Source organism: Rousettus aegyptiacus, unplaced genomic scaffold (assembly GCF_014176215.1).
Source record: "Rousettus aegyptiacus isolate mRouAeg1 unplaced genomic scaffold, mRouAeg1.p scaffold_m13_p_14, whole genome shotgun sequence".
Classification (NCBI taxonomy): domain Eukaryota; kingdom Metazoa; phylum Chordata; class Mammalia; order Chiroptera; family Pteropodidae; genus Rousettus; species Rousettus aegyptiacus.
Genome location: NW_023416289.1, coordinates 53,073,597 through 53,084,778, shown reverse-complemented (window position 1 = coordinate 53,084,778; position 11,182 = coordinate 53,073,597). Strand labels below are relative to the sequence as shown.

Genomic DNA, 11,182 nt, shown 5'->3' with positions numbered 1-11,182 from the left:
GGCAGGGTGGGGCGCAGGTCAGAAGCCCCCAGGAGGCTCCGGTGGGCAAAGGCCAGTCCCTCGGGGAGCTGTGTGTCTGTGCTTGGAGTGAGGTGGAGGGGCGGGCGGCTTGTGCAGGGCTCTTTGGGGCCAGGCTGTTGGCTTCCACTTGGCTCCACATGGCAGGAAGACCCAGATACGCATCCCTGTCACAGTCCTTTGCGGTGGCCCTGTGCCGACTTCTCCTCCTGCAAAGCCTCGCCACCCCCCGTGCCCCTGCCCACGAGGCCACTGCTCAGCCCTGCATTTCCACAGTGGCCAGATGCGTGAATCCTCCCAGGAGCCGGGAACGTGGGGAGAATGCAGGGGGGGGGAGGGTGGGCAGAGCGGGGGGCGGGCAGGTGCCACAGGGTCTCCCCGGCCTGGCTTCCTGACAACTTGGTTCCTGCCCTCCAGCACGGGGTTCGCCCAGCAAGTGGGGGCTATGACTTCTGGGAAGCAGAGGAGAGAGGGGGCCTGGAGGGGCGTGCCTCACAGTGACCTACAAAGACTAAGTCCGCTGCGGTCGGGGGCTCGGTGTCCACACGCGTGGGCAACACGGGGAACGTCGCCTGCCCCCCCGACTCCACAAGGCCTGCACGTGGGGGGTGGAGCCCTGGGATCCCAGTGGTGGCTTGTCCTTCTGTGGTTCTTTCAGTCCAAAAAAGTCCAGTTCTTTAAGTGCAGAGGGCGGATTACGCCTCCCTTTCGATCCTAGCAAGGAACCGGCCCACGGCCCACTCGCGAGATGGACGTGGGCCGCTGGCCGCAGCGCTGAGCCTCGCTGCTGCTGTTCGCTCAGTGTCTGCCTGCGGGCGCCTTCGCCAGCTCCAGAGGCCTGGGGACCACGCCTCCCAGAAGGGCCGAACTCGAACAGCGTCCTGAAGTGGAGGAGGGAGAGCGGGCGTGGAGCTGACGGTTGGTTGGGGAGGCCGAGTGTAGCTTCCTCGCAGCCGGTGCGGTCTGCCCAGGCGCCCGTGCGGACCTCAAGGGGGGCACACCTGTGCAGGTGACACCTGGTCCCCACCCCGGTGCCTCTGCATCGCCAAGGTCGTCTGCCCCGGAACGCCCGCGCTGAAGCCGCACAGGCCGCGGCTGAAGTCAAAGAGAATCTTCACTTTCGTTTGCGATGTTTAAGATTTTCTGAATTGTGGTTACAGTCTTGTGGTTTCTGGATCAGCAGCTTCTCTCTGTGTTAGAGAAGAAGGTACCTCTCTGTGGATATAGATAGATAGATATATAAATATAAATATATATATATATATATATATATATATAGACGCCAAACTGCCTTACAGGGTTCCTTTCTTTCTTTTTTTTTCAGTGTTGTATGTATAGCAGGCACTTGAGTTTATATGAAGATGTTCGCTTCGGTCCAGAAAGGGGGCTGTGGGGTGGGAGGGGGCATGTGAGGCCGGGGGAGACGAGGCAACGGAGTCTGGGTGCGCGGCCGGTGGCCACCGCTAGCCAAGGATGTCCAGGTAGATGGGGGTGGCTTTGCCCAGGGCGTGGAGGATTCTGTAGATCTCCTTGATGCTGAGCCGCTGCTGCGGCTCACGCTGCCAGCACCCGAGCATGACATCGTACACCTCTTTGGGACAGACCCGGGGCCGCTCCAGGACGCGGCCTTGGGTGATGCACTCGATGACCTGGGAAAGGGAGGAGAAAGCAGGTGTCATACCGGAGCTCGGAGCTCGGCCAGGCCCCCAGAGGAGGCCCCCACTCCGCCCAGAGCCTGGCACCCACAAGCACGGGGCCAGGCGGGGCTGCAGACAGTGCGGGTGGGTTACGAGGACAGCGACCAGCCGTGGCTGGCGGCGCCCTGCGTACCCTACCTGTGTACCCCACCTGTGTACCCCACCTCTCCAGGGACTCCCATGATGCTCCTCCTTCGACTTCACGCCTCCTCCCCAGGCCCGAAGCTCACCTGGATGCCTGAGCTACACTCATTTTCCACTTGGGAGTGGGACTGGCCTCTGCCCTGTCCGCCCCCTCCTCATGAGGCTGCGTGACTCTGAAGCCCCTTGAAGGAACACCGCAACGTGACCGCCTCCCCTGAGCTTCCGTGTCCTGGCCAGTGTCCCTCTCAGTCATGGCCTCCGTGCCCATCCCCACACTCACCGCCAATGTGAGGCCACCCTCCCCCGCTCTAGCCCGCACATTCCGCTGTCCCAGAACGTCCTACACGCTAGGATCGGCCACCTGATTCGGCCCCTTGCTGGGTGGCAGTGCCAGGCAGTGAACCTCACAGGGTCTCAGCGTGAAGATGGGGGTGAAGTATCTGCTTCAGCCGTCTCCTAGGACTGCTGCAAGGACCAAGCGAGGACAAGACAAGGGATCGCAGGGCCCCACACACGGCAGGGAAGGCCATCGAGAGGAGTGGGGAGAAAGCAAAGGACACACAGCTGGACCGACTCCAGCTGGCCACTGTAGGACCCGACCTACACGTTGCAATTCCTCCAAAGAACTTCTTTGCTGACGCTACATATGTGAATGTTCAAGGTTTCGGATTCTGGTTCTCAGGTAGTTGTCACTTCCCTGACCACTGACTCTACCACTATGTAACCTAGGCGAGTTACATCTGGTTGCACTTAACTACCCATCCTACCTCCGGAAAAACAATAACAATTTTTAAAAACATGACAGATGGGTTCTGACATACACTCATTCATTTGTGTTCAAAACGTCATTAAACTATTTTGTCCTACTTCGGGAAATATGGTCAGGACCCCTCCAACTTGCGAATGATTTTAAAGAAACACTTTCTTTTCAGTCCTTGAAATTCACATAAGAAGTCAGGGCGTGGGAAAGCACAGATGCATATAGCTTCAAAGAAGAAAGATAACTTCTTGAATATTCAGACACGATTCCAATAATAAAAGCTCCTCGTGTTTCCATTTTCCCAGAAAACAGAAGACCACAGACATAACTGCAGCCTCGCACAGGTCTGCTGAGCCGGGGGACCGAGCCCTGCCTTGCCTGCAAGCTGAGTCAACATGGCTTCGGTCCAGACGTGGCTGAGAATCATCCCAACCAGTTCTGGGGGCGGAAGAGTCCTGTGACCATAGCCAACCCTGCAGGGGCCCTCACCTCCGAGACGCCGGCCAGGCCATCTCAGGACCCCGAGCGGTTCCCCTGCCTTTGTCCTTGGTCAGCACGTGCTTGTGTGAGAAGTCCTGAGTCAACATAACTGAAGTGCTTAGGAATGTGCCCGGCACTAAATATTAGCTGCTGTTAAAATCTGATTAGTATTTTTTACTATTGTAAATCAAAATTACAAAAAACACATAGCCGTGATTGTTACTATTTTGTTTACTATTATGATTCATTTTATTCCTGGAAGTCCACACCCAGCTCTGTCGATAACGTGACATTTGCCTGCCCCTTCACCGCCCTGTCTGTCCCCCGGCCTGGCATGGCCCAAACCTCCAGGGACCCAGAATACCTGGGCATACTAAGTAGTAGGTGTTTCCACAAGATGGCACAATTGAAAAACTCAGAGTTGTTCTTTGTTACCCTTTTCTTAGTGAAACATTGAAACATTTGAGATGTTAAAGTGTAGCAGGGCAAAGAGAACCATGACTTGTGTCTCAATTTAGACATCTGATTTTGTGTTCTCTTGACAATTATACCAGATATGGCCACGATTTTTCTCCTCCCTGTTAAGAAGCTCTCTCCTCCTGCTTATGTCTACGTCTGCTCTGCTGGCTCCAGATCCTACCTCCCGTGTCTACATCCTGGCCCGAGATATTTCTTAAAAGCCTTTTTCCCGCAATCGAGGTCCCCGTGGGCCCCCGTCGGTACCTCTGTGTTTGAGAGCTGGAACCAGGGCTGCTTTCCATAGGTGAAGATTTCCCAGAGGATCACCCCGAAGCTCCACACGTCGCTCTCCGTGGTGAATTTCCGGTACATGATGCTCTCGGGGGGCATCCAGCGGATGGGGAGCATGGTGTGTCCTCCCACCTAGAGGGGGCCAAGACAGAGGCACACAGAGAGTGACCAGACGGCCGGAGCCAGTCCCGTCTGCCTACACTCTTCAGAGGTAGGGACACCCCTGATGCCTCTTACTCTCAGACAGACACAACGTGGTGCAGTTTGTGCCAGAGGACCCGGTGGAGGTGCTGACACAGGAGACCTACGACACTGCAGGCAGCCAGCGTGGCAACTGGAGACCACATCAAAGAAAAGGTGAGCTCCTTGGTACTGAGTGTAAAGAGAGATTGCAAGATCATTTCAGGAGGAGAGAAGGTTTCAGGGTCTGGTACTACAGGAAAATCTAACCTGCAGAGGAAGTCCTGAGGGAAGTCAGCAGAATCCCTGCGTGAGGCCACTGAGTATCATCAGAGTGTCTGCAGAGCTTGGGCCAGACTCCTGGGCCAAGGTGACCAAGGTGCGATATGGTCCCTGTGCATCTAATCTGTAGGACTAATATGACTTTAGCTTCTATGTGACAATCCTAAATTTTTCAATCCTAAATTTTGGGACTGGGAGGTTCCAAAAGTATGGAAGACCACATGCTACTAAGGAATCAGGTGGGCCGAGGGAGGACACACAACAGTTCTTAGTGAGATCTTGAAGGCCGGGAAGGAAAGAGCCTTTTAAAGCAGCCTAAGGAGGACATCAGCCATGGGTGGGGACTACGCATCTGAGACCCAAGGGCCAGCGGCTGTGACTGACACCAGGGCAGCCTTTCCCGAGCAAAATGCTAAGGAAGCCCTCACTGCCCAGCAGGTAAGTGGTATTAGCCTAAGAGGAAGACAATTCACGGCATGCTTCAGAACTCGGGAACTAACCGCATCTTCAGTCATCAGAGCTTTAGAAATTTGAACTTTTGGCTAACACATAAGACTCTGTTGTTAGAAACCTGATTACTATTGGTAAAAAAAAAAAAAAGGGCTCTACAAATGCCTGATGAACAATTAACCAGAAGTTCTCATTGCTATGGTGGGCCCGTTGGAGGAATGATAAGAATAATAATAGTTAATAATAATAATGATAATCATAATGCACATTTAAGAAAGAATGATTTACTGGGAGATGTGCAAACTTCTTTCGATAAAGGGAGATCATGTTTGCCTTGTCTACTTGACGTATGTTAGAAGGTAAATGATAATACGGTTGGCGGAAGTTGTTTTTGACCTGGGATTTTATAATCAAGACAGCTCTGTTTCAAGGGTAAAGACAAATGAAGATGTTTCTGTCAGACAGGCAAAGGCCACTCACGGTCTTTCAGAAGATGAAGAGGCAAAAATTAATTGAGGATGTACTCCAGAAAGAAAAAAAAAACCCACAAAAACCCAAAAAAACAAAGAGAGCATTTGAATATACAATGACATGGGATATAACAAACAGTGCAGAGCACGTAAGCCACACAATTGCAATTTAAGTTTTAATAATGGTTGCTAATTTAGTAATAAAATGTAGTACAATTACTAATAAAGGCTTCCTGTAAAATAGAGACATAAAGGAAATAATAATTCTCATAATGCTAATAGTACCACCACTGCTACTATTAACAATACTTATTTGGAATGAAACTTCCAAATTTCAGCCATTAAGTACATAGGAAATTAAGTAGAAAAATAATTAAAAGCCTGATAAAGACTTTGTCTTTAGAAGGGAGAGAAAAGCTTACAGACAGACGGTTATCAGTTATTGCTGATGACAGTTTAAATTTAAATGAGCTTGCTAAAAATTTTAAGTAGCTTTTAGAAGAATAGAAATAGTACAATTAGCTTCCAAATCAGTTTTAGGAAAATAGAACCAAATATCTCTAACTTATACCAAAATGTCTTCGAAAAGGAGTGGGGCAATAGTGACCAGAAAGCACAAAATGAAGAAGTTTATATGGCATAATGTATATTAAATACATAATATATTGTAAGTGAATATATATATGAAAAACATTTCAGGGTGCCAAGGACTGAATGGCAACAAAGTGATTTCTATCATATTTGAAGATGGCAAAATTCACCATTATGATAATTATTCACTTTTATGTTCCAATTAAGGTACCTACCAAAAAAAGTATAAAGAGCAAAACAGGTTACAAACAAAAGGGAACTGACAAAGCTACAAGTATAATGGAAAAATAAAACACTTCTATCACAAATTAACAGATCAAGATACGACATAAATGAAGGTAAATTTTTAAAATACAAAGAATAAGTTTTAATTGTCAGATACCAGTGTCATGTGTGTTTTTCGGCCTCCCTATATTTAGATAATTATTTTCAATTATCTAAAACGCATTTATAAAAACTAATCACTATTATACCTCAAAAGAAATCTGAAATTCCAACAGGAAAAACAAACTAGATAGGATAAAAATAAATGTTAACTGTACCAAATAAAATAAAATAGAAATGAACAAAAGAAGAATAATTTTTAAAAGGTTCTCTTTGGACAATAAAAGAACTATTTGGTAAAAAAAATAATAAAAATAAAATTTAAAATTCTTTATAATAATAATAATAATTATTATTATTATTATTATTATTATTATTATTAAAGTCCTGTTCATTGAGACCTATGAAATAAAGCTAAAAAATTTGGGGAGAAAATTTATAACATTTAGGCACTTACTTTTAAAATAGGTAAAATAGAATTAAATTAAATAAGGAATCAGTAAGAAAAGGTAGTAAAGACCTACAAGATAAATTTATAGAAATCAAGAGAAAATAAATAAGGACATGAGGAATTGATACAGAACAAAGCAAAGAAAACAAACAATCAAAAGGGGGAGGCAAAAAGCAAACTGTATCTACACAATCAATTGCCAGTTCTTTTAAAAATAATATAAACCTTTGGCAAGATTAGTAAGAGACCTAGAGGAGACAATGTAAAATGTTAATAGAATAGTGCATTTTGTTAATATTATTGATAAATGTTATTATTAAATATTATTTAATATTGTTTAAAAGGCTACTAATATTGCAAATATATACATTTTGAAATATAGTTGTCGTGATTCATTTATTAGAAAATATTAATAATAGTAGAAAACTTGAATACAAAAACAATTGCAATGGGTGAGTTCTACTAAAGTTTTCTATCTTATTTATGCTTTTCCAAAACAAAGCCAAAACAAAAAGTAATGAACTTCCTCAAGCCATTCAATGTGACTTGACTATCCCTGATGACAAAATCAAAGAGCCTACAGCCTTTAATATATGAATACAGATATAGATATTTTATCTATATATGTGTAAAAAACTCATCAATATAGTCTCAAAATCTGAATAAGATATTATCAAATCAGTAATATAATAGTTTTATATTACAACTCAATAAGTTTTATAATGCAAGAATGCCTTTAAAAATCTGTTTAACCTACTGAATAGATAAAAGAAGCAAACCTATCCTTTCAAAAGATGCCAAAAATTTCCGAAACCTTATCCTGATTAAAAGTCCTAATCCATTAGTAACAGAAGGTAAGTGTCATTATTTAACACACTAAAGATAATATTTACCGATGAAACGTTAAAAGCATAGAAGGTATCCTCTATCACTGATTTTATGTAACACTGTCCAGGTAGGATCCTAGCGAATACAATAAAGCAAAAATAAAACAAGATAGAAATATTCAGAAGGAAGGGTAAAACCTGCCATTGTCTGCATATGACATGACTATTCAAGACAATTAACTAAAAAGCAATTAGAATCGTTATATGGTTTAGTAAGCTGCCCAGATATAAACTATTCTCATACACCAGTAGCAATGACTTCACAATTCAGTGGAAAAAAAAGATTGTTTGTACAACAGCAACTAAATATGTTTAAAATTCCTAGGCATAAACTTTAGCAGAAAATGCAAAAGGTCTATTTAAAGAAAAATGTTGAAAAACAAAAAAAGAAGATTGGGATAATTGCAAAGATATGTCTTTTCCTTGGATAAAAAGACTCAGTATCATAAATCTCATGAATGTCTCACTCCTCACTCAAATTAAACTAAAAATTCAGCACAATCCAAATAAAAATCCCAGAGGAATGATGTATGAAAATTGACACAATGATACCAAAATTCATCTAGAGGAATAAATACTTGATAAAAACTAAGATATATTTGAAATAGAAAAACAAGGGAAATTTGCTTTATTGGATAACAAAATATATTATAAAACTACAGCAACAGACACACTGTATTACTGGCATAGGAATGGACAAATTTCATTGATCGATGGAACCAAATAGAGTCTAAAAGTGGACTCGAGTATAAATATTGGAATTTAATGAATGAAATGACGGGTTAGTAAACAAAGCATTGGGACAATGAACTATTCATTTAAAAAGTACACTTAGATACCTACCTCACACCATATACAAAAATCATTTCCAGATGGATTAAAGAGCTAAACATAAAAAACAAAACAATAATAATATTAGAAGAAAACTCAGAAAAGTATCTGTATAACCTCAGGAGAGGAAGACCTTCCTAAACAAGATACATATTCAAGAAGCCATAAAGGACAGGACTTAAGGATACATACAACTTGTAAAAGTAAATATTTATGCAGGGCAAAATACGAAACAAACATCGTTAAAAGACAAGTGACAGGGAAAATATTGGCGATATATATGTAACGGACAGAGAATTAAAACCCACGCATTATAAAGCGCTCCTTTAAATTAGTTTTAAAAGGTAACCCGTTAGAAAAATGAGTGAAGGAGAAGGGCAGACGACCCGCAAAAAAAGCTACAAATAGCCACAAACGTATGAAGACATGCCAGTCAAAATGAAGGAGAGACACAGTTTTCAATGTCATGTGGGGAAGTTTGAAAAGAGGAAAGAGTTATTCTCAAACGCCACAGCTGAGATTAAGGTTCCCTTTTCTGAGGGCGGTCTGGCAGAATCTAAAGATGCGAATGCCTTTCAACCCTGCAATTTCACTTCTAGGAGTCTGAGAAAAATTCTTGTTCATGCCAGCAGAAACACTTGGTTGAAGATGTTAATCTCATTGTTTTGAAGGGAAATAATGTGTTCGTCACTAAATGTATATGCAGCAGTTGAGAGGAAGATGGTGGAGTTACATGTGGAGACAGGGAAATATGTCTGGGATATATAGTACATGAAAACTCAAGACATTCAAAATAGCCATTAGCAGCGCCCACCAGCGTGGGTGAAGCGCGCATGGCATTCCTCCAGAAGTGGACGAAGATACTTCAGGAAGCCAGCGACGTAACAAAAGGACAAAACAAAAAAAAATTGGACCTCAGAAGCCCTGGGTTCTGACGTGACTTCTGACAAGCCCTTGGTGTCTGCATTCTTGTTTCCTCACCTTCAACATCCAAGGGACGGCCCGGCCTAACGTGAGACGGAGCATGTCGAAAAAACCCGCTGAGCGTCATTAAATGCAAAAGTAACCTCTTCAAGTGCAATGACTGTGCACTGTGTGTGTCCTGACACGCCCCTGTGCAGCATAATGGACCCAATCACCTAGCTTTCTCATATTTCTGATAAAGTTCTACCTGGACTACATCGATTCTCCTTCTCCCCCACTGGAGAGATCCGGTCTGGGAAAGGAAGTGGTCAAATCCTTTTCTGGTCATAAATATTAACAAATATCACCTTGGTGAAATCTAGCCAGATAAGCAATGGGCTGAAATAATAACCTTAATAAGAACGATACTAATTAATGCACAGAGTACCAGCTGCTGGATGTTAATATCCTCCCATGCTACGCGATAGAATTCACTATTATCCCATTTCACAGACGAAGATAGGGCAACCTGTCAAGTCACAGCCTGAGAAATACCAGCTAGTGAGCCAGGCTTTCAATGAGATACATTACAGGTCTGAAGGCTGAGCTCTGAAATAGGAAACGTAAGAATAAGGCAAAGATTCCAAGAAGCCCTTGGAGATCTCGGGATTATACTACCTTCCGGTACCTCTGTTATTGTGGATTTAGGTGTTAACAGCCTGATGAGTCTTTATAAAGTTCCCTCTCACCTAATGATATCAGTAGCCACCCCTGGTCACGGCCCAGATTTCATTAGTGGCTGCAAAAGGTTGACATTCTAATCCTAGCATTCTCTCTGCATATATTAGCTGTAAATCTTCTATAAATTAAAACTTTCCTTCATTAACTATTTGGTCACCTCGATAACGGTTAATACAAGAGATGCTTCATTCTCCCCCTTTTGTTGACCAGTTCTCAGAATAAATTCATTCCCTCCATCCTCCAAAGGGGACCAATGAGAGGTTTGTTTTGGTTTTGAGAAGCATTACCAACTTGTATGTGTGTGTGATTTTAATTTTATATCTGTGTTGTTTTCTTATGCTAAAAATCTTTCTTCCTATATTAGTTATATTACTTACTGCTTTATCTTATCATGTTACATATATGCATATATATATTTTTTAAATACCTCAAAATAACAGCTCCACGATCATTACTAACAATATGATTACTGAGAGCTGTCTACAATCTTTGCACTTTTTTTTCTTTTTTAATCCTTAGGCTATACCTACTAGGAACGTACATGAAACATCGCTATTTTAGTCACTTGAAACTGTTCCTCTCTGTGTGGTAAAGTCACCAACTTAATGTAGAGCTGGGTTTATTAGTTTCCTTTTGCTTTTTATTTTTAAGAATTGCTTGACTTTTCTTTCCCATTTGATTTACCGTTGTTTTATAATAATCTGAAAACTGTTATATGTGGTTTCCAAGCCCAAAAACACAAAACGAGGTACATAAAAACTAAGTCTAATTCTGTCTCTGTTTACTTTCCTGGTTTCCTCCTCCCCCTATGGGTAACTTTTTCTTTTTCTTTTTTTTTTCCTTTTTGGTTCTTGGTTTATTCTTCCATTGTTTTTAACATAAGCAAATATGGATTTTATCCATTTTCCTCACTTTCTTAGATAAAAGGTAACATGCCATACCTGTCTCATATGAATTTCTTTCTGAAACTGAACTGAGACCCCCCCTGTGGTCCAGGAACCCCCTTCCTCCATTGTGCATGCATGTGCGCACGCACACACACATCTGCCATCTCCAAAGGAAAGACAAATCTCTCACTCATTCTGAATCTCAAGAAAGAAAACCAATAGAGGGCAAACAAATGATCTCCATGAAATATTGGTACAGATGCTGAAAATAAATGTCTCTAGTGACTGTGAAATAAATCCTTTAGCAAGTCGGGTAGCTTCCAACTCTTTTTAAAC

The 11,182-nt window shown here is 42.9% G+C and overlaps 1 protein-coding gene across 8 annotated transcripts in view; it reads right to left on the bottom strand.

Annotated features, from left to right (window-relative positions):
- Positions 1-377: 377 nt before the first annotated feature.
- Positions 378-11,182, bottom strand: part of NTRK3 (neurotrophic receptor tyrosine kinase 3) — a 426,694-nt gene continuing 415,889 nt past the window's right edge. For 4 of the 8 annotated variants that reach the window (XM_036231977.1, XM_036231978.1, XM_036231979.1 and 1 more), the window contains 3 exons: positions 8,328-8,369; positions 3,823-3,981; positions 1,305-1,667 (listed from right to left, as the gene is read on the bottom strand). In XM_036231977.1, coding sequence (XP_036087870.1) covers positions 1,482-1,667; positions 3,823-3,981; positions 8,328-8,369 — 387 coding nt within the window. In that variant the 3' untranslated portion in view covers positions 1,305-1,481. Of the gene's footprint in view, positions 1,209-1,304; positions 1,668-3,822; positions 3,982-8,327; positions 8,370-11,182 lie in introns of those variants that run through there. The other 4 variants (XM_036231982.1, XM_036231980.1, XM_036231976.1 and 1 more) reach the window with 2 other exon arrangements.